Below are 27,358 nucleotides of genomic sequence, written 5' to 3'. Positions count from 1 at the left end.
ATAAACGAAGATCAAGAATAACAATTTTTGTTACATGCCTTGTTAGCGAGATATTCGCTACTGGTATTTTGTTTTTTAGTATTTAAAATGTATACCTCTAAATCTATTATAGAAATCTTTATGCAATTTGATTTGCAATATAAATTTAGCAATAGACTATTTTTGTAAAAAGGACATTTATAAAATACCGGTATTTGTGTGTTTCCAAATTACAGCTATTTTAATTACTAAACAATGGCTAGTTACGTATATAAAAAGAATTTCTAGAAAACTTGCATTTAGCATTAAATTTCTTATCAAACACCTTCAAGTTCAATAAGATTGAACAAGAAATAGCTAAAGAATCACCACTTTCTAATTGTAAAATAAATAAAATCCGTTATATATCCTATAATGAGGCTCAATGAGGTACAACTGGACTATCTTAGCTTCTTTTACCTCATTTTACAATTAAAATGGTGATTCTTCAGCTATTTCTCATTCAATTTTATTGAACTTGGTTTCATTTTATAGGAAATTTTATTTGCTAAATGAAGATGTTCATGGCATATTTCCATCAAACTATTATTACCATTATTCAATAATATAAGATATAAAAGTTAAAATGGTCACAATCTAGAAACCAAGCAATAGGTATTTTTTAAATGATTATTGTTTATGAAAACGTTTAAACTTATTGCTTATTTGAATCGTATGCCTAATTTCATAAAGGTACCTTTTATACTTTAACTGTACTTTTAATACTTTTCTTAATATTTTTACAGACAATGAACGGATGGTGTTTCATATTCAATAATATAAGATATAAAAGTTAAAATGGTCACAATCTAGAAACCAAACAAAAGGTATTTTTTTAATGATTATTGTTTATGAAAACGTTTAAACTTATTGCTTATTTGAATCGTGTATGCCTAGCCTAATTTCATAAAGGTACCTTTTATATTTTAACGGTACATTTAATACTTTTCTTAATATTTTTACAGACAATGAACGGATGGTGTTTCATATTCAATAATATAAGATATAAAAGTTAAAATGGTCACAATCTAGAAACCAAACAAAAGGTATTTTTTTAATGATTATTGTTTATGAAAACGTTTAAACTTATTGCTTATTTGAATCGTGTATGCCTAATTTCATAAAGGTACCTTTTATATTTTAACGGTACTTTTAATACTTTTCTTAATATTTTTACAGACAATGAACGGATGGTGTTTCATATTCAATAATAAGATATAAAAGTTAAAATGGTCACAATCTAGAAACCAAACAAAAGGTATTTTTTTAATGATTATTGTTTATGAAAACGTTTAAACTTATTGCTTATTTGAATCGTGTATGCCTAATTTCATAAAGGTACCTTTTATATTTTAATACAGTACTTTTAATACTTTTCTTAATATTTTTACAGACAATGAACGGATGGTGTTATATATCTAAGGGAAGACCAAAAGAAAAAAGTAAATTGGTCCCGAGTCTAGATATTACCATCAGACCTAAGGATTTTTATAGTGTATTCCCTAAATGGGATATTCACTTATATTTCATGGTACAGTGTGTAAATTAAGTAACGAAACAAATATGTATTTTGTAAACCGAAATAGATAGAAATATTTTGTTTGTGGCATTTATTGTTAACAAAGGTTCAGCAATTTTTTACATAAATAATGTTTAACCCCCCTAAAGGGTAGGTGGTAGGGGGTGGATAACCAAGTTAGTTACTATTTCTATCTATTTCGGTTAAAAAAAATACAGATTTGTTTCGTTACTTAATTTACACACCGTATGGTAAATTCGCTAAAACCAAACATTTTATAGGCGGAGAAGATAAAATGTGACCCTGTGGATTTTGAAGAACCAGCCAGTCCTCACCATCAGAAAACATTCGAACTGAAGAGTGGTGTTATCGCACATATGTTCATGTGGCGATATTCAGATATAGCCAATGAATGTGAGCAGTTTTTGTCCAAAAAAGGATTTGATGCTGTCCAAGTAAGTTTCTAATTCTAGCTATATATTCAAAACTTATATGGATCAAAATTTCTGACCGAAATATTTTTCCCTGGCCAACAAAACTTATTAGGCCTAATAAACTTTTTGTCAGACTAATCCTATCCTATAATACGAGCAATGCCTGTTTGTCTGTAATATATATCTCAAAATCCAACGGAAGGATTTGGGCTGAATTTTGGAATTACAGACGTATAACCCTATAAAACGTGATTGGCGAGAGCCACTACCTCAGGAAATTTCGTATTTCGCTACACAACTCATTTAAAAATCTAAAAATAGTAACTATGTGTTGGTTGAATAAAATAACGAGGTACAGTAAGCAAAACACTTGTAGCATATGTTTATAACAAGCTATCCACAGTACTAGCAAATTACAAAATATAGTAAAATGAAAAACATCAGTTGTATCTATTGAGCAAGGATTACACTAAAGATTTGATTGTTTGTGGATGCTCTAACTAAATGTACTAAACAAACTTTTTGGTGGAACAGTAGGCCTATCGCAGGAACTGTGAATGGTGCTGAAAAAAAAATAATTTGGTAAATAAAAGTCTAAGAACTGGACTTATGGGGTTTTAGATTGGAAAATTAAAGGAGCAGAAATAGATTTGATCATATAATTACAACAATAATATAATCCAAGTAAATTAATTACATTTGGGGGTTTTAATTTGCATAAAACTATTACCGTGTGCTAAAATCGCAATGAAAAAAGATTCAGAATCTCAATTTCTTTAGAAATAGTAGCACAAAAGCAAAAAATTGTTGTCACAGGCATTTGAAACTATTATGCTTTTGTTTATATCATACTTTTATCTGCTGTCATCAGTGAGCACTAAAAAAATTCAACAATATGGGTTTCAATGACTAGAGGGGAGACACATTTTGTGCACTTAAACTTAGTCAAGATCATAAAAGTGTATCTTATTTTTGTTTAATATTGTACACTTTTACTGAGTACAACATTACAGAGTTGTTTCTTATTTCAGCAATTAGTATAAAATGTGTCCGTTTACGATATTGTTTTAACGATTAAGCCCAATTAACCGAGCAAGGTTCGGTCATCCGGTACTTTCATGTAAAAAGAGTAAACAATCCTCTCATTTTCTTTAAATAGTTTCTCCGCCATTGTTACAGATCTCCCCCCCCTACAGACCATGTTGAGGCAGCTGGGCTAATGAATAGGTACCAAGTAGTCTCGTATCAGCTGATCAACCGGTTAGGCAGCGAGCACCAGCTGAGAGATATGGTTAATAGATGCAACAGTGTTGGTGTTAGGTCAGTATTTCTCTGGTTTACAAAAGGAAAACCCACAAAACACTAGGATATTAAAAATAACATTAAAATAAATAAATAACTCCGGCTTTAAACTAATTTATGGAGCTTCAAAATTCATCGTTTTAAAATAGTTAATACATCTACAAGTAACTAAACTCATTGAGGGTTCATTTGGAAACACAAGGACTTTGGAAATTCCGAATGCGCTAAGGGAACTTGAATCTTGTATGCAGATTGAGTCTTTGCTTTCAAAGCACCATGCTTTATAATGAGATTGTTCAAACCGACGAGATAATTGCCCCAGGGTGGAGTCCTAAACTTTATAGCAGTTGACTTAATAAAAACTCTGAATGAAGATGCCACAAACTGTGTTTTGCCTTATGCTATATTGATGATGTGGCAATCCTTTTGGTTGGTAATTTCAACGGAGCAATCATCAAAGCAGTTGGAATTTAAAGACTTATTTAATAGTATATTACGTTACTAGTCCTGAAAATAAGTGTTTACCGGACGAGTGTGGTCGTTCCCGTGCGAGACGAAGTATATATATGATATATATGTATATATATGGTATATATGATAGTAAACTATCGTACGTAACTCGTCCAAAATGTGTGTACCGGACTCGTATGGTAATCCCGTACACACTCGTCCAGTAAACACTTATTTTAAGGACTAGTAACGTAATATACTATTTTTAGTTACAATTCCGACCATGATACCAATACAGTAACACCATGAACATATGTAGCTTTAATGTTTGAAGTTTCATGACAAAAGAAAGGGATTTTCCTTTACTATTGTAACCATTTAAAACTTCTATCAACAATATGGGATTCTGGGTATCTATATAAATTAAATTACAGTTTTGTCTGTACCTTGCTTAGAATCATGCAGTTTTTGGTTATTTTTACGTTTCATAGCCTAAAGAAAGCTGAAACGAGTCTTATCTCAATTTCTGTCTGTATATATCTGTTTGTCTGTCTATTCTGTGACTCCGTCTGTGACGCCAAAATGTCATTTTACGCGGCCTACTCCTAGAAAACTAGAGTACCGATCAAGGTTCTAATCATTTTTCTGTATTTACTGGATTGGCGAGAGTGTCTTTGGCTATAAAAACATGGCCTCGCTTCTTTGAAAACAAAATAACGAACCATCAAAAACCCAATTTAGTTCGATTTTTTTCAAATTTTCTCTTCAAGGACAGTTGTGTAAAGTGCAAAGTAAAAAACACAACTGCAGTGGGTGATCGTGGATGTTGCTGTGATCTTGAAAGATCTTTCTGATTTCACTGTGATCGTAACAGAGGTTTAACTTACAGATGTAGCTAAACTCGCTTTTCCAATGTGTCACTTTTAGTTTCTACTTACTTACATTTCGACAACGATATCGGTACCTTTCCTACTTAGGAAATAAAACTACAAACACAGACAATAATGTATTATATTGTCTGTGCTACAAACGTCCAAAACTCCAGATTTGTGCGATTTTTGTCACATTTCCTCCGAATGTTTGCTAGATAGGTATATGTACCGATTCGTTTAGAGATTACGTAATATTTTTAATAAGAAACCTTTGTTTGGATAAAGGTGGTTTCTTGAAACTTTCATTATTAAAAGTTGCTTACAAATAATGATATTAATGGGAAATAACTTTGATTTTTGAAAACTTAAAAACCAAGGGAGATTAACTTCGGTACTGCACCACATCAAGAAAAAAAGTTTTTTTGAACAAACCACAGTGAGTTTTAAAGCTTTACGTTGTTAACGTGACATGTTAGGTACATGTTTTGTGACCTGTGTATTTATTTATTTGCCAACGTATTAACACCTATAATACAGTTTGATTAGAAGGACAGTTTGAATTGGTCGTAAGTACTATATAGTTCTTTTCTTCAATGTATACATTGGTTTTTGGTACTGCTACTTCTCCTTAGAGCCGGTGGTAGCAGTAAGAATTATTTTTACGTACAAACACATCACTATTTACAACTATAGTTATCGTTAGTGCTTCACCTTATTTCTTATTAAATTTAATTGCTTAATGTATAATTTTTGGCGTTTTCTGTCTGGTCTCTAAAATGTTGGTTTATACTATGAAAATGATAAAACATTAGTGAAAGATTTTTTTAGCAAACCATCATGAACTTTTAAAGCTTGGCGTTGTTAACGTATAAATGGTTTGCGGACTGTGTATTTATTTACTTATTTATATATTTGCCAACGGATTTACGCCAATTTTACAGTTTGATTAGGCCTAAAAATGATTATCATAACATTTTGATGACACTATCAAAACTTTCAAATAATTATTTTGTTTGTATTTTGCTTTGGTTAAAGCGTAGCAAATCCCCTAATTCAATTCTGTATTTGTGTGTGTATGTATGTTGTTAACGCATTAATGTCCTTATTTCTCAGTGTTTCGTGGAGGAAAAGACAAGAGAGCACCTTTGATAATGAAAATTTCAACCCGAATAAAGTGTGCAGTAGTGAGGTTGAGGTAGTATTTTAACTACTTTTTCCTGCAGTCACCCGACAAAGTTGGCTTCCTTGTACTGTTTATAGTTCAGAAAGCTGCTAATTGCTGCATATTTATACTTTGCCGTACGGTTTATACTTTGCCGTACGGTTTATACTTTGCCGTACGGTTTATACTTTGCCGTACGGTTTATACTTTGCCGTACGGTTTATACTTTGCCGCACATCAGGATTCCAACGAAACAACACAAAACAGCGTGGTTCCATTATGCACGTAATCCGTGTACGCTTGGAAATAGGTTGGCAACACTTAAAGATAATTATACTATGAACAGCTGATTGACTATTATAACTACGATTTAACCTGTCATTTCGTGTTTATAGTTTCGGTATTTCTGAACTTTCTGGACTTTTCTTTTAAACGTTTTTAAAACCTTCCTACGATCTTAATAAACAAGAAAATACCTTTTTTTAAGCATTTTTTTTAGGCGCGGAAACCACTTCAAATTACAAAAACATACAGAACTATATTCTCAAAACGCGGAGCACATTTCTTGCCGAGGAAAAATAGCGGAGTGATATGGACCGCGGGTACTACTTTCTCTAGGGCACCATTTGTGTTGCCAGCTGAACCTAAAAACGTGTTGCATAGTGTTTGAAAGACTGACTAATTATTTATATGCTTTATAGTGACTGTAGGAAAAATATAATGTGTAACACGAGTGAAAAAGGCCTTTGCTGCACTCGAGATCATTCCACACTCGCCTGCGGCTCGTGCGTAAACATTGCTCTCGTGTGCAGCAAAGTGCCACTTTCACCACTAGTTACACAGATAACTATTTACCGGTGTGAAAAGTAACTTTCAATTACAAGCCTACCTTAGGGCTATGCCTCATAGATCTATAAAGCAATTCCTTTTATCATTGGATATAAAATATGGACTAACACGATCGGGTGACATTTAATTGCGAAGAATTCGTTTTGGCTTTGAAACTGTCAGATATTGTATTTGCGAAGGTTTATTTGTATTCCTATACAGTAATAGTTTTGCCAGCATATCTGGAAAAATGCACACTAAATATGCAAACCAACTGCTGTTCTGAATATAAGGTTTCAAACTTACTACAATATTCCCGTACGTAGAACGGGCAAACAGCTAGTAGGTAAATAAAATGAGGGTTCTTTGTAAAAACAGAAAAAAACAACAAATCTCTTTTGCTTATACAGGGTGTTTGCCAATGTTGTATTCAACCATATGACGATAATGAAGGAAAATCTAGTTGGCACGGGAGGTTCATCTGTTTACCCTAAAGAAATGTATTACCCAGGTGTACCATACACAAAAGAAGACTTCCATCCACCCTGTGATATACCAGAGGATAAACCGGTAAATGCAAAACAGGTATGTTCAGACATAGACATATTTTATGTACACAAAACGTTCTTTATAAAGTACATTTCATACACAAGAACATGTGTTTCGTCATAGTGATGTATTTTATAGTAAAATTAATAGTTAAAATAATTCAAATAAACTCAAGTAGGATATCAGAGTTTGTATCTACACTATAGGGTTCTCCAAATATTTATCCAGTGAATAGTAGGCTTTATAAATTATTTTATCTGTTATTTGATCTTTGAATTGAGAAGCATTTACATTTTATAGATACAGGGGTAACTCATTGTACAATCTTAGACCCAAGTCCCATATATTGAGGGCTGTTCCTAAATATTGTCAACTTGTTATGGGGTAATCTGAAATTATATTTATTCCTTTATGTGTAAATTTTACTTCATCTGACAAATGTTCTCTAGTGTTATATATGCAATTTAGAATTTCATTTATGTATGGTAATCAAAAAATTGTGTGAATTCTAAGATTTTTAAACAGGTTTTTACATGATTTTCTCCTTCTTGATTTGGTTAAGATTTTAATGATTTTTCTCTGTATAATTAGTAGGGGTTTGACCTCCGTTGACACTCTCCACAGTATGATTCCATACCTCAATATGGATTCAATGTATCCATAGTAAAATGTGATACATGTATCCTGGGGTACTTACACAGTTTATCAGGCGAAAGAAAGCAAAAGAATTGATCTTAGTTTCCCTTTTATCTTATCCATGTGAATCTTCCAATTAATATGAATATCAAGTAATATACACCCAAAAATCTATGAGATTCTACTAAATTTTGAATTTTATCGAGAATTACACTGTTTTTTTTAAAGAAAATTTAATTATATAAGTTTTGTCAATATTTAGCTTTAACCCATTCATTGTCCGAAAACCAATTTTTTATACAATCCAAAGTGTTTTCCATTGATACAATTCAGTTATTTACTGAGTCCTCTCTTATGATATTGCTGTTGTATCATCAGCAAATAAGATTAAATCCCTGCCAATAGCTTTTGGAAGGTCATTATAAAGATCAGGACAACGTACGGTTAAAAACCGCACAGTTATTTTTTTAGTAGGTAGTGTAAAGAAGAGCATTGGGGCTTTCACACTGTACATTTACGGTTACAGCAGAAACGCGTCTTGCAGCCATCCACTGTCACTGAACCGGACGGTTGTCGCGGCGTGGCCGTGCATAAGTGGGGCATGTTAAATGCAAGAGCTACCTCACGGTTTTTAATCAAACGGAAGCCATAGCCAACCGTTCAGTGCAAATAGATTAGCGGTTTCAAGGTTTATCTTTTATACGTTAACGATACGGTGGCGGAAACTGTATTGTGTGAAAGGAGCGTAATGCTCTTCTTGTCACCAATAAAAAATTTACCTGTACAGTTTTTAACGTCTGCTTGTATTGCTGGATCTAAAGTAACGATAATTAATATTTTTACATTAAGAATTCATATATAGCCTAGTTGACTTTTATTCTTGCTTGTTTAGATGAGAGAGTGTCAAAAATTTGGTATGAATGACTTGGACCAGTCTCGTGAATCAGTAAGGGAGAAGATTGTGCATCATTTGAACCACTTGATAGAAATTGGTGTAGCTGGTTTTAGGTAAAAACTGGTTTTACTTTTAGCTTTCACACACATGTATATAACCCAAACGTAATCTTAGGTACAATTAGTGATGTGGGCCGGGTAAATACCCAGTGGGTACGGTATTTATGAACGCAGAGGATACGCGTCCGGTATTAGGCAAAACGGCAGATACTGTCATAACCTAACCTAACTCACCAATCTTGCTGATAATGAAAAAATTGAGTGAAGGTTAAATTTTGTTCATAAAATAAAATTATAAATGCATCAAATTCTAACAAAAGAGTTACAGTTAAGAAGAAATGGCATTACAAGCAATAGCAAAATATTTGACAGAAAGTCAGTGTCACCGATGGGATTCGATCTGAATACCCCTTGGACATCAGCCAAGTTCTCTATCCACTTCACTACAAACACCGATGGCTGCACTTTGTATCGTTAAGGTAATGGTGTTCCGGGCCCCCACAACCCGGTGACGTCACACCCGGACGCCTAAAACACGACCGGTTACCTGAAACGTATCCTCTGCGATTTATAAATGGGTATTACCCCAGGACATATAAACAAGTGTAGAACGAGAGTTATTAATTTTGTATTAGTGTGATTTAAACCTTATACAGAGTTTTAAGTAACTTATTAACTCATCAGCAATGTGTTTTGCCAGCTGGGGCTTAACCGGCTTAGAACTTCGACCACACTTTACACACTGACAGAGAACAGACGGAGGAGACCAGACAGATGGTAGACGAGTTAGCTTAGTTCCTCACCAGCACTGACAGCGATTATTTCGAGAAGTATTCTCAAGTCCTGAGATCGTGATTGTCCATTTTTGGGGAAGCGTAATTAACTTGTGTGATACTTCATATATAAAGTCTTTGATTTAATACACTAACTACACACTATACACTATAGAAGGGGCGGTGACAGGGCTCCGTGCGATGATCCAAATTCCCGGTAGACCGTATCGACGAGTGTCGTCTGCAACGAGCAGTGCGGCAACGACAGGTTTCACTGCAATGAGCGGGAAACCGATACAACATAGTGACAGGGGTCCGTGCGACGAGCTGGATTCCCAGACGAAAGGGATCTGTGTGAGAAACCAGATGCCCAGACGACAGCGGCAGCTGATGGGACGTACCGGTAAGACGTACTCCAGTAGCAACGGCGGGAGTTACAACAGACCCAGCCTGCAACCGGGCCAGGTGAGGCCAGATGAGCCCCAGCCTACTCCGACGAGAGGAGGGATGGAATGAGCATCAGCCGGCGGCTGTGACAGGAGGGCGGCCGTCAGAACACCTAACAGACCTCAGCGAACCCAAGCACCTGGCAGAATGTCGTGTGCTGAACACGAAAACGTTTTCGGGGGTGGCGACTAGTGTCCATGGAAGGCCACCACGTCTCACTGTGGTGCAAGGGGCAGTGACAGGTCCGTGAGGATTAATCCGGATCACGCCAACATCTTTGTGATGAACCAGATGCTCGAGATCGCCGACGCGGTAAACGGTAAACCTCAGCTAATGCAACGGCCCGGTTGAGTGTGATGTGAACATTACTCGCGAATCCTGGAGTACTGATTTGAGTTTTATTAAAAGAAACAATGGGGTACATCTACACATATATGTCGGGTGCAGGAATGCAATTTGTGAGGAAGTTTCCTCCAGAACACTAGGCCTTATCAAGGGTGCTAAGGGTCAATAAGTGAAAGACTGGGTATCTTACACTTCCATTTTATTCCATGATTTAGGCCTACCCTAACACATATGTTTCTATGTACAATTGTAAATACAATCTTGATCCTGGGTCCGTAGTCCTCAGTGTATCAGGTCTCTTGTTCAGGGTTTGGCAGAGGTTGGATCAGTTCTTGCGTACGTCCTTACTGGTCCCGTGGTCTACAACCCTCCTAAAATATATCCGTGTGGGTCCGCAGTCTAGATCCTTGGTACCTTCACCCCGGAATCCTCAGTCCCCTAGCTGCTACTCTCCACTGGAGACGGTTCTGGCTTTCCTGCACAGAAGTCAAGCTGGGCCAGTTTAATGTGCTACTGCTCTCCACTGGAGACGGTACTGGCGTCACTTGCTCAGAAGATAGCACTCTCTAGGCAGTCTACTCGGTCTGCAGTCCGACGTAAACTCCGTCAACAATTAACGTATACCTATGTATATGCTTTCAAGGTAGTGGGGGACTCCAAAGTCCTCCCCTCCATCTTCGACTACGGACCCCGCGAGGTAGCCCGCGGGCTCAACACGCCCGTCCAGCGGTACCCGTAGCTCAACACGCCCATCAGCTGTCCCACGGGTCCAACACGCCCATGCGGGGGTGCCGGGGGCTCAACACGCCCGTCCGACAGTGCCGGGGGCTCAGCACACCCGTCCGACAGTGCCGGGGGCTCAACATGCCCGTCCGACGGTGCTGGTGGCTCAACACGCCCATTAGGTAGCCCGCGGGCTCAACACGCCCATGCGGGGGTGCCAGGGGCTCAACACGCCCGTCCGACGGTGCCGGGGGCTCAACACACCTGTCCGACGGTGCCGGGGGCTCAACATGCCCGTCCGACGGTGCTGGTGGCTCAACACGCCCATGCGGAGGTGCCGGGGGTTCAACACACCCGTCCGACGGTACCCGGGGCTCAGCACGCCCGTCAGGTGTCTCACGGGCTCAACATGCCCGTCCGACGGTGCCGGGGGCTTAACAGTCAACACGCCTGTCCGGCGGGGTCAGGCCGGAGGCCCAACTGACTTCTCGATGCCAAACACCCTTGTCTTATACCCCGATCGGTACCCAAGTGGTGGGGGGTGTGTACCTTACCCCCCCCCTATCGGAGCATCTTTCCCCTACTTTGGAGTCATTCTTGTGCCTCCGAGTACTTTTGTAGCTTTAACCTCAAAATTATCTAGGGAGTCAAAAACACTTCTTTACAAATTTATGATTGAAGGATTATTATGGCAGTTTTTTACAAAATGTAAATTCAGTTTTCTTGTCGACATGAGCATACACAGTAGTTTGTAATTTAATAATTCTAGACTTAATAATTCTTTCAATAATCAGAACTGTTCTTGAAAACGTTATAGAAGAAAAATACTATATTAATGAAGCATACGTTTAAACTGTTTACATGATGATGATATTATTTACAAATATTCCAGCATAGATTCCGCCATTAACATGCACCCTGATGATTTGTCAGTGATCTACCAGAGAGTAAATCATCTCAACACAGAACACGGCTTCCCTGCAGAAACTAGACCTATGATATACCAGGATGTCTTAATTTTGGGTTCGTAATGTTGTTTGAAATTTAATTATATTTAACTTATTCCAGGGGCGGATCCAGAACAGAGTTTTAGGGGGAGAATTTAAGATAATGTTACTCTTCCAAATAATGTCTATTAAATCAGGAGTTCCTTTTATAAAGCGTTTATAATTACCTTCCATATTAGATAAAAAAGAACCAGACTGTGGGAAATTCATACGTTAGTTACATATGAAATAGAATAATAATAATAATAATAATAATATCAAACATAGTAATAGTAAAAGTTTTATTGCTTTGACAATATAAAAAAATGCACGACACACATTGCCTAAAAACACTTTTAAAATACAATTAATTCTATGACTTCCACTTTTAGCAAAACGATCATCAAGTTTCATAGGATCAACTGATCAACATCTATATCTTTGTGAATATTTTACAAACCTAACCCTACCAGTCTATTCTCTCTCATTGTTGACCTTGTTAGGTTTTTATGAGCCGCAGCATAGAAAAAGACCCTTCTGAGCTAACAGAACCACTGTAGGCAAAATGTTGTAGGTAATTGATGGTCGTCTAGCATCTAGCAGTCAGGAGGCGCAGGAATGTACGAGAAGCAGCGCAGTGCTCAGTGTTACTCACCAAACGAGAAACTACACATTTCACAAAAAAATGCAGACAGTATTTTTAAAACTGCAACACTACAATCCAAACCAAATCTTTCATTCTTAAAAAAGAAAATAATTTACTTCTATCCTGTCGAACTATATTTTAAATCTATGACTAGTTCAAATTTATAATCAGCTCTTGGCCTGGAGTCATTTTGTAGAATTTTTTATAATTTATTTTTATTTGGGGGGGTGGTTAATTTCACTCCCAGCTTGGATCCGCCCCTGACTTATACAATTGTCGATCTCTGATATATGTAGCATACAAAGTCAATTGTTTCTAAATTATCAAAGCACATAAACCAGGTGTAGCGATACTGGGCTCATAGGATCGATTTGAGACTCAATTAAATTCAGAGATTTCTTGTGCGTGCTACCATTCTAAGTCAGAATATTTTATTCAACTTAACTAAATATCTGAGCCAAGCCACATCTATATCACAGCCATTTTGATGATCTAAATTTATTAATGCATTCAACCAATTATACTAATAAATGAGAATAAGCTAAACAACTCCCTTCGCGCCTTATGGGCCCGAATGGTACGGTTATCTCAGTTTTCATAATATAAATATTTAATTAATGATAGAATCCCTAACCCCTTAGTCCCCTCCCTTTACTGAAAAGAATTAGAACATGATTAACATAAATGTAATAATTAAACTTAACACTATCGGTCTCATTCCCATTCCTCGACGACGTAATCTCTCCAGTGGTTCCAGGCGACGACTGCCCTTCTTCTACCCCTTCCCTACTCCCTCCAGTGTACGGGACTAAAGCGGATTGAACCAGTTGATAGCAGCGCGGCTGTGACGCGAGCGTCACAACCTCCCCGGCTTGAAAAAAAATTTTTTAGGTCAGACTAATCCTCATTTTATAATTTGTGACTTACAATCAAACCACAATCTTATGTACCAAATGGCAAATTTTTTAGAAGCACAGTTTAGTAACAAAGCATACCAATAATTTGGAGAATGTGATATTAATGTTTATTTGGTTATAGCGAATTTCCCATATAGGGAATAAGCTATTACCGTAGTACTCATGGTAAGACCTGGACCGATTTACTTTTTCTTTTTGAGGTCCCTAGAGGCCAAAAACACCATCCGTTCAAATTCATATATATATATATGTGAGGCGAAAAAGAAAAAGGGGCCTCTTCGCGGCAATTTACGATTTACTTTACACCTACTTTATATGATTTATGCATAACGAAAGTCTGTATAAGTATAAAAATGTATGTAAACACTAGCTATTAATATAGCCTACCCCAGAGAACCATTCTTAACACCCAACTTGCCTTTACAGTTGATTTTTCAAAAAATCATTAAAATTTACTTCACAATCTAGGTAGGTTGAACTTTACTTGTCATGGATTCATCGCAATTGCCCAGAACCAAGTGTTGTATATTCACCACTTCAATACCTATTGTCAAACTGATATGAAATGTTTGTGCTATGTTAGGGGATAATGTATTTGTTTAAATACTTAAATATCACTTCGGTCCTATTAGTGGTTATACCGTAATCGTTGTCACAATCTTTTTCGGTCCTTTTCATAAGTGCCGTTTTACATATGAAAACGGCACTTACTCGAGTTTCGTATAGTCCTTTTTTCTGGAACTTACTACATATTCCGAATACAGAACTAAATGTAGGTTCCGTTTCATATACTGAAGTGGCACTTACCTCTTTTCTGTATACCATATAATTTAATACTTATTCATTATAGCCATCGTTTAAACCTAAAAAAAAAACAATATTGTATATTATAGCATTTTTGTACAATCAAAGGTTTCAGATAAAATAAAAAAATAACTGTACATTTAAAATCCCCATGTTATTTTAATGGAGAAAAAGAAAGCTGTGGAAGTTTGATTGTTTATGGATATTATATTTTGATCAGAATTTGGCAAATTTATTTATTTTATCCTATACTATTAACATTTGATCAAAAGAAATTTAAGTACACCTAAGTAGGTCTACTTGTTAAATCTAATTTTATTTAAAGAGGAATAAATATGACTTGTCTATATAAAATTATTTTTGTTAAAATCCAATCAGACAAATTGAAATTCGCTTGCTAAGCAGGTTTGTTGTGGCAGTGGTATCTTTTACCATATTTGTAACTTTGTAAGCCTTAACGGTATAAAGATTATACAGGGTGGCCAAATAAATAGGTACGGTACTCATCATTTCACGGCAATTATTGATTGTTTATTGGCTGTACAATCTTATTCCATCTTAAAACGAAGTGCTCTACATGTTTTCCACAATTGTTTATTACATATTCCATTCCTCTGCATGTTTTCAACCATTCCTGAACATTGTTGTGGAGTAATGTAATCTATCGCTAATATAGGGGTTAATAAAAATATTACATATGGTTTCCCCAAGTAAGCCTAGAACAAGCCTTCAAACACAACTTCAAATGTTAATTTAGTTGGATGGACTCAAAGCAAACATGTTTGTTTTATTATTCAAAATGGGACTGTCAATAAAGGTCCAAACGAGATGTTAAGGCTTTTAGTATACGATTCAGGCTAGTGTCGTCATTGGATTATATTATTCGATCCATACCGTTTCTGTTCTAATATCTGTGGAATAATGCTACCAGCTATATCTTGATCTACTTCATTCAAAAGTCCAGCTGATCTTATGCCTTTGTTTATGTGTCAAATACTGCTTCCATAAGGATTACATTGAAACTTTGAGGGCCCATGGGGCGGATTCCTAAGAGATTTGTTTGACGCTATATCGATTTTGGCACTCACCGATGTGGTCTTTATCACCATGCAAAATTTGAAAACGATTGCTTCAGCCGTCTAGGAGAAGTTTGCGTATTACGAAATGCATAAGAGTCGACGTATAAGAGCTTCGCTCAATTATAAAATTATAAGCAGCAGTTTAGATGAGTACCTTTTTTGGGCTACCCTGTATAATAGGTACCATAGATAATACTAAAGTAATACTATGATAGATAATACTAAAGTAATACTATGATAGATAATACTAAATTAATACTATGATACATAATACTAAAGTAATAAATTGATGAATGCCACCTTCAACGAGAGCAGATGTGAAAATCAAACTGATATTATGATGATGTTTATCAATGATGTGTTCACAGATGGCACCGAGCCAGTAAAGTATGAGGAGTACACCCCACTAGGATTAGTCATGGACTACAAGTTTGGCCGTCAGTTGGGAAAGTTTTTCCTAAGCGAAAAAAATCTCAACTATCTCGAGAACTTTGGTTTGTTTAGTTTAGTTTAAACAGTAGTATGTTAATATACTGGCTGAGTAGTCAAAAAATGTTTGCCTAACAATCAAAATGTCGCCTGTTCAATCCTGAGAGCTTTTTTATAACTCGTAACTGGACCCGATCATTATGGGTTTATCTATCATTTATCCCGATCATTCTTTAACTGTCTTCGATTGGGCTTTAAATAAATGATCCTGACTGATGAAACAGCCGTTCTTAGTCAGTAACATCCTTCATCCTTCACTCATATTTTGGCTTAAAATACACACCTAGGTGACGTCCACAGATAATGATAGTATGTTAAAATAAAAAAAAATACCAATAGCTGTTAGAAGATAAGGCCTGTTGACTCTGCCGTGGACATGCAGACGTCTGCAGACTTATTCAGTGTTAAGGCCCCAGGCACGATACGAGCGGTGAGCGTTGAGCGGCATGCGAGCGTCACCAGAGCGTCGAGGGTGGTCACGATACAAGCTGCATTAAGAGCGCCTGTTTGAGCGGCTTGTACTTTTTGCTTGAAAACTGTCCCTAAAAATACCATATTTTGATGGATATTATTTTATTAATTTAGCTGACATGTCAAACGCTGCTCCCACTTCATCTCACAGCTTCCTTGTTAACTTAGTGTTCATGAAGTTGTTGTCTTTATCATTCCATAATGATGAACAACACAGAACCTCACATATCAATTTTCAATTTGACTATCACTAAGCTTTTTCAAAGCAATAATGTATTTTTTCTTCAGTTTGGCCAGAGGCCCACTTGGTCCTATCTCCTCTGACATCTTAAACTAGACTGAAAACCATGGGAAGATGCATGACTCATCTGAGCGTTGTACAAAAAGTGTTCTGCAGGACTGCTTTCGACGCTTAACAGCACCGCTGACTGCCGCTCGCCGCTCAGGTCTATCGTAACACCCCTCTTCAAATTTGCACGGCAACATATGGGGCACAATTGCAGATGCTGGTTTTGTGCCCGGGGCATAATACGTTGCCCGTGCACTGTTCACACCTCCGCTACGTCTGGCGGCTACGTAGCCGATGTGTTACAGACACTTTTTCCCCTGCCCCGTCCCACCAGTGCCATATACTCCATCCTTTTCATATAGACGAAAAGGGTTTTTTTTGTATAAGAAGTGTATAAATTGTGTTTGAGAAATAAAATTCATTTGAGAAACTTCTTCTTCAATATTAATTGGATGTTTCCATTTTTTAGGTTTTTGGGATATTGAACACAACATGCTAAGTATATGGAGTATATGGCGCTGGTGGGACGGGGCAGGTGAAAAGAGAAAAGCGAAGGGGGTTTATAGACTTTTAAATAGGTTTTGTAACTTTTTGGATCCTTCCTTATTACTTATTACAAATAGATGGATTTGAATTCACAACAACGCTCACGTCTGCCACATAACTTTTCTTTTATTTATTTGATTTAACGGTTTTTACGTAACAATAAACGATCAGTCATTATAGAGCTTAAACCAGCAACAAAAGCAAACAATTGTTACCTATTCATCCATTTTGACACAATAACAATGTGATCAAATTAATATGACAGTGTAAATGGCAAAACATGTTTGTAATATTTTACACAATATTATTTTTTTCATCATCTATGTATTATAATTAACTAGCGTTACCCGCAGGCTTTGCCCTGTTTGACTTCTGGTATTAATAAAATTATTAATTACCATACCGGGTTGGGTGGCATTTTGAGTGACTTTTCATGGTTACTTCGAAGAACAACATTGGACTTACAGTAATAAGCTGTCAGAGCTCATTCAAATTAAAATGACTATCTCCTGGTTTTGGATCTATTCATGAAAAAAAATCAGCTCAATTGGTCAAGTAGTTTTCACGTTATTGACATACAGTAGACTCCCTCTTATCCAGACTCCTCGGGACCGAGCCCAGTCCGGATAACGGTTTTTCCCGTTAAACCGACGTCCCCAAAACCTCGTTAAAACGGATTATTTAAATGCATACTCTATACAGTATTTGACTTAAAATTAGGAGAGCATTGTATTTAGACACGTAATCACTGGTCTCAAATCTTTCCCACAAGAACAGTCGTTTCAGTACCGCCCACTTTCTGCCGATCTAGTCCGGTTAAACCGATGTGCTGATAACAATTATCCGGATAAAGAGATGTGACTTCTACCGATTGTAGTCCGTTCAAACCGATTTCCGGTTACAAGGTGTCCGGATAAGAGGGAGTCTTCTGTACTTCAAACATTCATATCTATAATATTAGTTTCTTCCATCGAAGTCATTGACTAACAAGACTACAAGATCGCGCCACTCATCCTACACTCATCTCGATTCATACTTGGCTTAAAATACCTACTCTGTATGGTCGCCATTTAGTATTAAAAGTATTAAAGACTTGATCAGCAATGCACTAAAATTATTAACAGGCTACTCCGTTTCCTAGAGATTATTTTTGGAGAAAACAAACACAATACTTTTTTATACAAAATTGAAAAAATAAAGTCAATAAGTTTATGAATTATGCACTTAAAAATAAAATTACCCTATTCACACAACACCACAGCACAGCAATTTAGTATATCATTGTGTATCACAGTTTTTTGTTGCTGCTTTGTTCAAATGAGCTGTTATCATAAATTTAAACGAAAAGTTAATAGTGCTAAGTTAAAAGTCACCCGCGGGAAATGTTCTCGTCGATATCCGCAATCGCAGCAAAAGCGTAGGCCTAATCTTTCAATTTCGTGAGCGTGATCCCTCCAGACATAAAAGCTTTTACTTTTAATTGGGCATTATTGTATTGAGTACTGAGAAAATCGGCTCGAGTTAGATTTTCTGACTTTGTGTTTAATCTCTCAAGCTTATAGGCCAGAGTGCCTATCTATTTAGAGCACACTTTATGTACCGTTCACTGATATCATAGCACACGTTGTAGCATACTAAGCTATTCAAAACAGTTTTCACTATTGTTGTTTGTTTGATTTAAAACCAGGCTCAGAAGCAAGTAACCTGTCCAAAAAACAAAGAGTTGTGTTTGTTGAAGATTATATAACGGAACGTATCGGAGACGTCGCCTATTTGAACTACCAGAATCCAAAACGGTACAAGGTTAGAATTTACTGTGTTTTGATTTATTCCGCTATTTAATAAAATTCATCATTTTGTAGTTATATTTTATATGTCTTTTTCTTAAGTAATAGTTTTTACTATTTATCTGGGGATGCTAACCATTATCCAAAAACTTATTAACATAAATTAAAACATAGGATTCTTGGATAATATAAAGCCGAGTTTGATTACACCACATTCTCACCCCCCGCCACTTATGTAGCACTTGACCAGTTAAATTGTAACACAGAAATTCTGTATTTTTCATGTTAAAATTGTGTATCCGTTTATAAATAAAAATACCCCCACCACAGCAAACCTGCTGACTAAGCGAATTTCCATTTGCCTCATTGGATTTTCACGTAAATACTTCTATATTTTTTTTATTTATTTATTGAGTTACATGTCAGTACATCATAATAACAGGACATATTGTCAATGGTTAAATAAAGACTTAAAACTAATAGATAAAACCATAGACAAAAAGAATTAAATACAGACCGCCAGCCGTGCAGTGGCACAGAAAACATACTACTATAACCCAGAATGCCAACCGCATGGTAAAAAGCAATAAGTGTTTTGAGAGAGCTTTGCCTGTCAATTCGTAGGCAGCGCCACCAGCGTTGCTATGCTGAGTGCATTGCAACGCTGGTGGCGCTGCCTACGGATTGACAAGCAAAGCTCTCTCTCGAAACACTTAATGCTTTTTACCATGCGGTTGGCATTCTGGGTTATAGTAGTATGTTTTCTGTGGCAGTGGTTACCATAGGTTGTGGCACACACCGTTGGGAGTTCATGCCCCAGTCACGTAGCGCGTAGGCCGCAACCACATGGCGCTCCCAGCGGCGCACGCCAGAACCCATTGGCAAGCCTGGCTTGTATTGTGTGGCAGAGTTCTTTACTTGTGGATTTTGAACTTTACAATTTTTAAGTTCATAGAGTGTTACTCAAATCTTATTGGTTATGTTCGTTTTCTATGAAGATTGCCGTTTACATTGATGTATGGACGACGTTGTAAGTAGCTTGCAGGTGATTGAATAACTTTAATCTAGTGACCTCCTGATTTGATTGAACTACCTTTAATCTTACATATGGGACATCAAATTTGTGAATTTGAACGAATGGTGTTTTTGGCCTCTGGGGACCTTAAAACGAAAAAAGTAAATTGTTCCCGGGTCTAGGTCTTACCATGAGATCTGCGGTAATAGCATATTCCCTATATGGGAAATTCGCTGAAAGGGCGCCATAAAATAGTATAAAATGGTATATGCACATAAAACAACAGCTAGGTTTCAGATACAAAAGGATACACACGTTATGTTACGTCTATTGTATTTTTAATTTATTCATAATAATTTTAAGGCAAGAGAAACTGGATTTTACCAAATGTTCAGTCACTGAAACACCATTGTAATCCAAGCAATTGCAGTATCTTGAAACTTTATTTAAGAATTAGTAGGAGCTTTATTCTTTTTCCTATTCACAGATGGCAGTGATGTTCATGTTGGCTCATGGAGATTACACTTCCAAGATATTTTCGAGTTTCCAGTTCTCAAAATATCGTCAAGAACCTTCTGATCTACCTCCACGTCCTATCAAGAAAAACATTTGTTCCAACGGTTGGGAGTGTCAACATCGGTGGCATCAGATATACAGCGCGGTGGAATTCCACAACGTCGTACAAGGTAAAATGCAAAAAAGAAGGAACGGAACTGATGTGAATGTTATCTTATAGGAAGTGTTTTTACTTTATCCCCTTGTACATATTCTTGTACATATTGTACATATTGTGTATGCAATATATGGAGAAAGTCTTGTTGTTCTGTAAAAATACATTTAGGTTTGAGTTTCGGGTGGAAATATCCGTTTTGGAACCCCCTGAACCCAAAAAAGTGGTTTTAGAAGTGATGTCTATGTGTGCATGATTACAGAGTGTATATTTACAGACTACACCTGTCGTCCTGGTGATACTGTTATCCTGATTGGTTAGTGCGCTGATGGCTGGGCATTTTTTTTAGTTATAAAAATTAATTTAATGAGTTTAAAGAATTGGTGGAAATTTGAAATGAAAAACCCTGAGTTCACTGGTTATGCTGATTTAATAAGAGATGATAAAAGTTGAGAATACACAATGAATTTAATTAAATTGAGAAACGCATAACTTTTAGTGGACTGTATAAATGAATAATTTACTAGAAAAATGCTAACAGAGGATGCTGTATGAACACTGACTGTTACCCTCATAAAACATCCCCAAGCCCTGACGGGGCAAGGGAAGGGGTTTTTAGAAAGTTACAAATTTGGCAGGAGCTCTATAACACTGATATTTTTAGAACTCTTAGCATTTCCTCTCCAATCTTGCTTGTTTAGGAGCTATAGGATGCAGAATGTACACAACAAGCCACTTTTGCCAAGATGTAACACACACTGTTACTCTTAACGAGTACCTAGCTTTAACAAAACATGTGAACAATAACAAGTTTTAAAATTGCATTTACATTCCAATACAATCATAAAATACAAGATGTTCGTAAAAAATTTTAAAGTTAGTCGCCATTTTAGAAAAGTGTAATTTATATTTTGTTATGTTATAAGAAATTAGTTGAAGTTTTCAATTATTTGATGTTTTGTTTAAACCTATCTATATATATTTCATTAAGTAAGGTGATTCTTTGCGTCAAAATTGTGAGCGACTGGAAAGTCAAAGAACATTTGGATTACTTATTAACCAGTCAATTTTGCAATGTACCGTACCATATAATATATAAACCATGGATAACGTTATATACAGGGTGTTTCAGTAAAGCGTAGCGGGCTGTGCAGATTCAGATTCTACATGCATATAGTATATGCATATAGCTTAGTTAAGCCGTAATCCGCCATTTTGTATTTTTTTGAAAATAATTAACACGATATATGCGACGCCGCGGTCATTGCCACAGACCGAGGTATACATTTGAATCTTACACATGGACCGGCTGTCACTTGGTTAACATTACACACAGACCACGGGCGAAAACCTGTAAAACAGCGATAATTTACATTGTAATACGCTACAATCATGTTTGTAAATAATTTATTCTTGTTTTTTTTTATTTTGTATAACCTTTTGTAATGTTGCATATTTGCGACGCCCGGTCTACAGCGAAGACAATAGTGAAAATTATCATAGTTTTATTGAAATAGACCAAACGTCACATATATGCGACAGTCCATTTTTGTTTGTGTTTTGAGGTGAAAGTAAGTAAACAAAACAGATTATTCAAGAACAGTTTATAACTGAACAAATATAAAAGCTACATAGGATAATGCAGCATACATACTGCATACATACATACAGTAATGCAGAAAAGTAAAGACCAGTTTTTTCAACTATCATTATGACGTCACCAATCATCATAATCACAGACCGAGCGACGCAGTTGTAATCAGACATCTCTGTAGACCACTGTTACAAAGATATAAGCATTTTAATAAAATTAGAACCCCGACGCAAATATGCGACGGCAGTCTATTTTAATGTGACTAGCCATCGCATATATGCGACGACAGTCTATGAGTGGAAACCGGCCGTCGCATATGTGCGTCGCTGGTCCATGTGAATGGAAAATTTCATACTATTGCAGTAGGGAACGTGTTTATAACTCGAAAACCCTTGGAGATATTTTTATGAAACTTTGTATACACTTTAAGTCTATAGGTAACATTCTCCGAAAATATCTTTGATCAGGCTCATCAAATTTCAAAATGGGGGCTGGGGGCTATTTAAAATTTTGTTTTAATGGCTGGTTTTCATGGAATTTTACTTTACAAATTTTAAATGGCCGCCATTTTGAAATTTGATGAGCCTAATCAAAGATATTTTTGGAGAATGTTTATACCTATAGACTTAAAGTTTATACTTAGTTTTATTAAAATATCTTCAAAGGGCTTTTAAGATATTAATTATTTTCCGAAAAAAAAAATACAAAATGGCGGATTACGGCTAAACTAAGCCGAAATAAAAAAAAGTTATTCTACATTTTTGACTTATTTTTGCATGTAGAATCTGAATCTGCATAGCACGCTTTACTGAAACACCCTGTATAATTAAGTCTTTTCGGTCTTAGAATGTTGAAATAGTATACGTTACTAACCCGGTAAGTGGTGTTTTACCGTACGAGCACAAAGCCGAGTGCGGGATTTTCGTGTGAGTACGTTAAAGCCCCACGAAGTAAAAGTGGAGTGGCTACGTAAAAGTATCTTACGAAATATCGAAAGTAACGTACGCTACTTAACATCATAATACACCGAATAATTAGTACATTTTAAAAGCATAGTGACTATTATTGGAGTGGCATTATTGCTGTAGACAAGGGGAGAGATTACGGTCTCATTATTGACCCAACAATTCGTCTCGAGACAAATGAAAGTCAGCCAAAGGAAGTTCATGAAGACAAAGTGAAGATATATAAGAAAACTATCCCCTATTATTAAAAAAATATAAAATATCAAAATTTTAAGTTTATGGATTACTTATTAGTTCAAGAGGAACACTACCAGTCCAGCAATTTTTGAAGAAATTCAATTTGGAAAATCAAGTGTTATAGCCTATCTATTATGTTTGACAGCCCTAAAATGTTCTATTAACATTATAAGAAACCATCTTCATAACAATAATCATAATAAGGTTTTAACAAAGGTTTTAACACACATGTAAAATTGTTATGTCATTTTAGCGAATTTCCCATATAGGGAATAAGCTATTACCGTAGTACTCATGGTAAGACCTGGACCCGGGACCGATTTTTTTTTCGTTTTGAGGTCCCTAGAGGCCAAAAACACCATCCGTTCAAATTCATATATATATATATATATATATATATATATATATGTCCGTTAGCGCAATAACTCGAGCAAAAATGATCCGATTTTGATGAAATTTTGTACAAACGTGTAAACCTACGTTTATTCGAACGAGTTCGCGAACCAGCATGATCGGACCATGGGAACAGGGGTTTATGGGGGCTTTTATGGGGTAAAAATGGGGTTTTCCTATTTTTGACCCAAAAAACATAAAATTTTGAAATTTCTTTCCAAACTATTTTGTAGAGCTTAAAAAAACAAATAATTTAGTATATTGAAGTGTTATAATGCGCCTAATGGTTACGGAGAAAATTCAAAAAAAATGTTAATTTAAAATTCCCATGTTATTCTTATGGAGAATAAGTAAACCGTTGTAGTGTGCTTGTTTATGAACATATTTTGATCAAATTTGGAAAATGTTTTTATTTCTTACTAACTATTAACATTTTACATAAAAAAACACTTTTACCCTCCCTGTTGCAGCAAACCTAAGTATGTGTTAAACTGATTCTATTTAAATAGGGAATAAATGTGATATTTTTAAGGAGACATTTTAGTCTAAATCCAATCAGGCAAATGGAAATTCGCTTAGTCTGCAGGTTTGCTGCGGCGGGGGTATTTTATACTTTGTTCTACAGCAGACTACAATGTGTAGGAAGATGTTAATTTTTAAAATAAATTTTACCAGTGGTTTGTAACATCCCTTACAATCTGTTTCTGCATTGGTACTCTCAGACCACAAAATTCTGAACACCTTTTTCTATCACTACGTAGAAGCTATCACTAAGATAATTTTTTTCATGAGTTCAATTTTTTCCTAGGTACACCAGTGACGGATTGGTGGAGCAATGGCGTAAATCAAATTGCTTTTTGTCGGGGAAACAAAGGATTTGTGGCTTTCAACTTGGACTCTGTCGAATTAAACAAGAATCTCCAGGTATTAACACCGGAAAAATGTTATTCCGATCCAAATATTTATCTCAAATGACTGTAAAAGACTGTTTTACATTTGTATTTTTACTTTAATGAAATCTGCTTTATTGTATAATTTAGAAAATATGTTTATTTTGTATTCATAAATACTTAAAACTATGTTCGGTCGATACTAGAGATATTAAAATCAATGAAATATTACAAAATTTGCTCTTAAATTATCAAGATGCTCTTAAATTGTCAATTGACCGAGGCAGTGCAATGGTTTTAAAATTATTGAAAAACACAACTTTAATTAAAAAATTCAATTCTGTAACGACCTCCTACCTATATCCAAGCGCTTCCCAGATAACAAGCTAAAACTAACCAATTCCTCCCATTTATAAATTGGTGGCGTTATATTTTATAAAAAAAAATCTTCCCAGTCAGAAATGTCTTGTGTTAAAAATTTGACACATAGCAATGAAAGGATGGGCTGTTTCATTTTCATTTATGTAGTTTGCTTCTATGCAGCACAGAGGCTCCTCCCACACTGGCATCATTTGTGAACAGAATGACACAAATTGCAGCTCTGTAACTGTTTTGTAGGCGGTGTGTTAAAAGAAAATTGTAAACCATTGAATTTCCCACCACCATGTCCGAGGTAAGGTCAGTGATACGTTTATTTATGAAAGATACGGATCCGTTGCCAATATCCATCGCCAGATGAGAGTTTACGACCCTGATGCAATGATAGTGTAAAAAGTGCATAAATAGTTTGGAAAGTTTAAAAATTGCCTTGAAAATGTTCATTTAGGATGGAATTGTGTTTTTGGTGGGTACCCAGACTTCTTACAGAAGACCACAAAGGAACAAGGTTTTCACTTGAATAAATTAATAATGTGGTACTGTAATTGTTGTTAGATAACCACGAATGAAGGGTACAATCTAACTTCATAGTATTGTCAATGTATTAAAATCTAAAAATAATGGTTTCAATATACAATCATGAGAAGAAAACAGAAAAAATTAATAGACATACTGATATTTACCGAGAACCAAGTACAAAAAATTGTACCATCCCGACCTTAAATTTTACACCTTATTTTTAAATTACTGCAGACCCCTAGCACGGATATTTTTACACTCCACAGACCATTTTTCCTCACTTTACCTTCACTCATTGCATTAGGGCTATAGGCTATAGCCTGAAGTCATGCCATTCAGTCCCGACCAAAGTCATCTGAATGAATGCAGGCAATGAATGTCAGCAACACTGACCTTACCTCGGATGGGGCGAGAGATTTGATGGAAAAATTTTTTTTAAACACAGCGAAGCGTAAATGTCAGCTATAGAGCTGCAATTAAATTCATTCTGTTCACAAATGATGCCAGTAAGTGGTGAAATGTTATCTTTTTGGTCGAAAAGGAGAAAAAAACAAATGTTCACCCCATAAAACCCCTGCTCCCACAGTACGGTTATGCTGGATCGCTAACTCATTTGAATAATTGTAGTTTCACCCGTTTGTACCAAATTTCATTAAAATCAGATGAATTTTATTCAAGTTATCTTGCTAACAGACACACACAGTAAATGTATGAACGGATGGTGTTCTTAGCCTCTGGGGTTATCAGAACGAAAAATTAAATCGTTCCATGCACAGAGGTAAATCCGAGCCCAGCCATTGAAGAGTACCGTAATGCAGACCCGTTAATTCTAAGAAAAGCTGTAAGACAGCATCGTCAATTGTGTTCCAATGTTTGAGTTTATTGAACATTATTATACATGCAATGCAATACTATATATTTATGTTAACAACCCATATTGTTATTGTTTCAGACACGCCTGCCAGAGGGAGAATATTGTGATATAATATCTGGAGAAGTTACAACTACAGGGTGTTCTGGCAAAACAATAAAAGTCGGAAAAGACGGAAAAGCAAGGATACTTATACCAAAGTTCGACCCTGCAAGTGTTGATGATGGTTTTGTGGCAATCCACATTCAATCTGGAATTGTATATGAATAAGGGAATTGGAGGAAATCTGAGATGTAATTTATACAAATGAAAATATATGAAATAAATTACATGGAATTTTTCATTGTTGAATTATATCTTAGCAATCAATACATAGCTCAATATTACACTAGAAACTTTCCTATCACTATTAATTATTAATTAATTAGGTCAAATGAAATCCCTTACATCAAAGAATATTTAATGGCTAGACTGAACTGCAAGCGTTAATCAGAACTGGAGATGTAATAAAAATTATTTTTAAAAATCTACGAAAGTACGAAATGTCCATAAGAAATGTATGGGGGAGAGTTTTTGTTTGAATATCTTCAAATGGTAAACAGATATTTAAAAACAGATTTCGGCATTGAAATCAGCATGAAAATCTAGTTTATAATGATGTGTTACAACGTTATCATTACATTTACATTTTTTATTTATATCCAATATGGATCCAATATAGTGGATCCAATATGGCGGATCCAAGTTGGCGGCTAAAAAAGAGTTCCCTATCGAAATGAAGTACTAACCACCCTATAAAC

The 27,358-nt window shown here is 35.8% G+C and overlaps 1 protein-coding gene across 1 annotated transcript; it reads left to right on the top strand.

Moving 5' to 3' along the window:
• Positions 1-393: 393 nt before the first annotated feature.
• On the top strand, positions 394-26,887 carry LOC129003563 (alpha-amylase-like). Its single transcript, XM_054431859.1, has 11 exons — positions 394-408; positions 1,819-1,992; positions 3,131-3,291; positions 6,996-7,170; positions 8,663-8,778; positions 11,905-12,035; positions 15,813-15,938; positions 18,927-19,042; positions 20,529-20,727; positions 24,709-24,824; positions 26,640-26,887. Exons 1-11 carry the CDS (start codon positions 394-396, stop codon positions 26,826-26,828), a joined length of 1,518 nt encoding a protein of 505 aa, XP_054287834.1. The 3' UTR covers positions 26,829-26,887.
• The last annotated feature ends 471 nt before the right edge of the window (positions 26,888-27,358 follow it).

This window comes from Macrosteles quadrilineatus, unplaced genomic scaffold (genome assembly GCF_028750875.1).
Source record: "Macrosteles quadrilineatus isolate MER2022 unplaced genomic scaffold, UCM_ALF_1.0 Scaffold_9__3_contigs__length_116548681, whole genome shotgun sequence".
NCBI classification, from domain to species: Eukaryota; Metazoa; Arthropoda; class Insecta; order Hemiptera; family Cicadellidae; genus Macrosteles; species Macrosteles quadrilineatus.
Note: the sequence above shows the minus strand (reverse complement) of the source record. Positions and strands in the feature narration are given on the sequence as shown.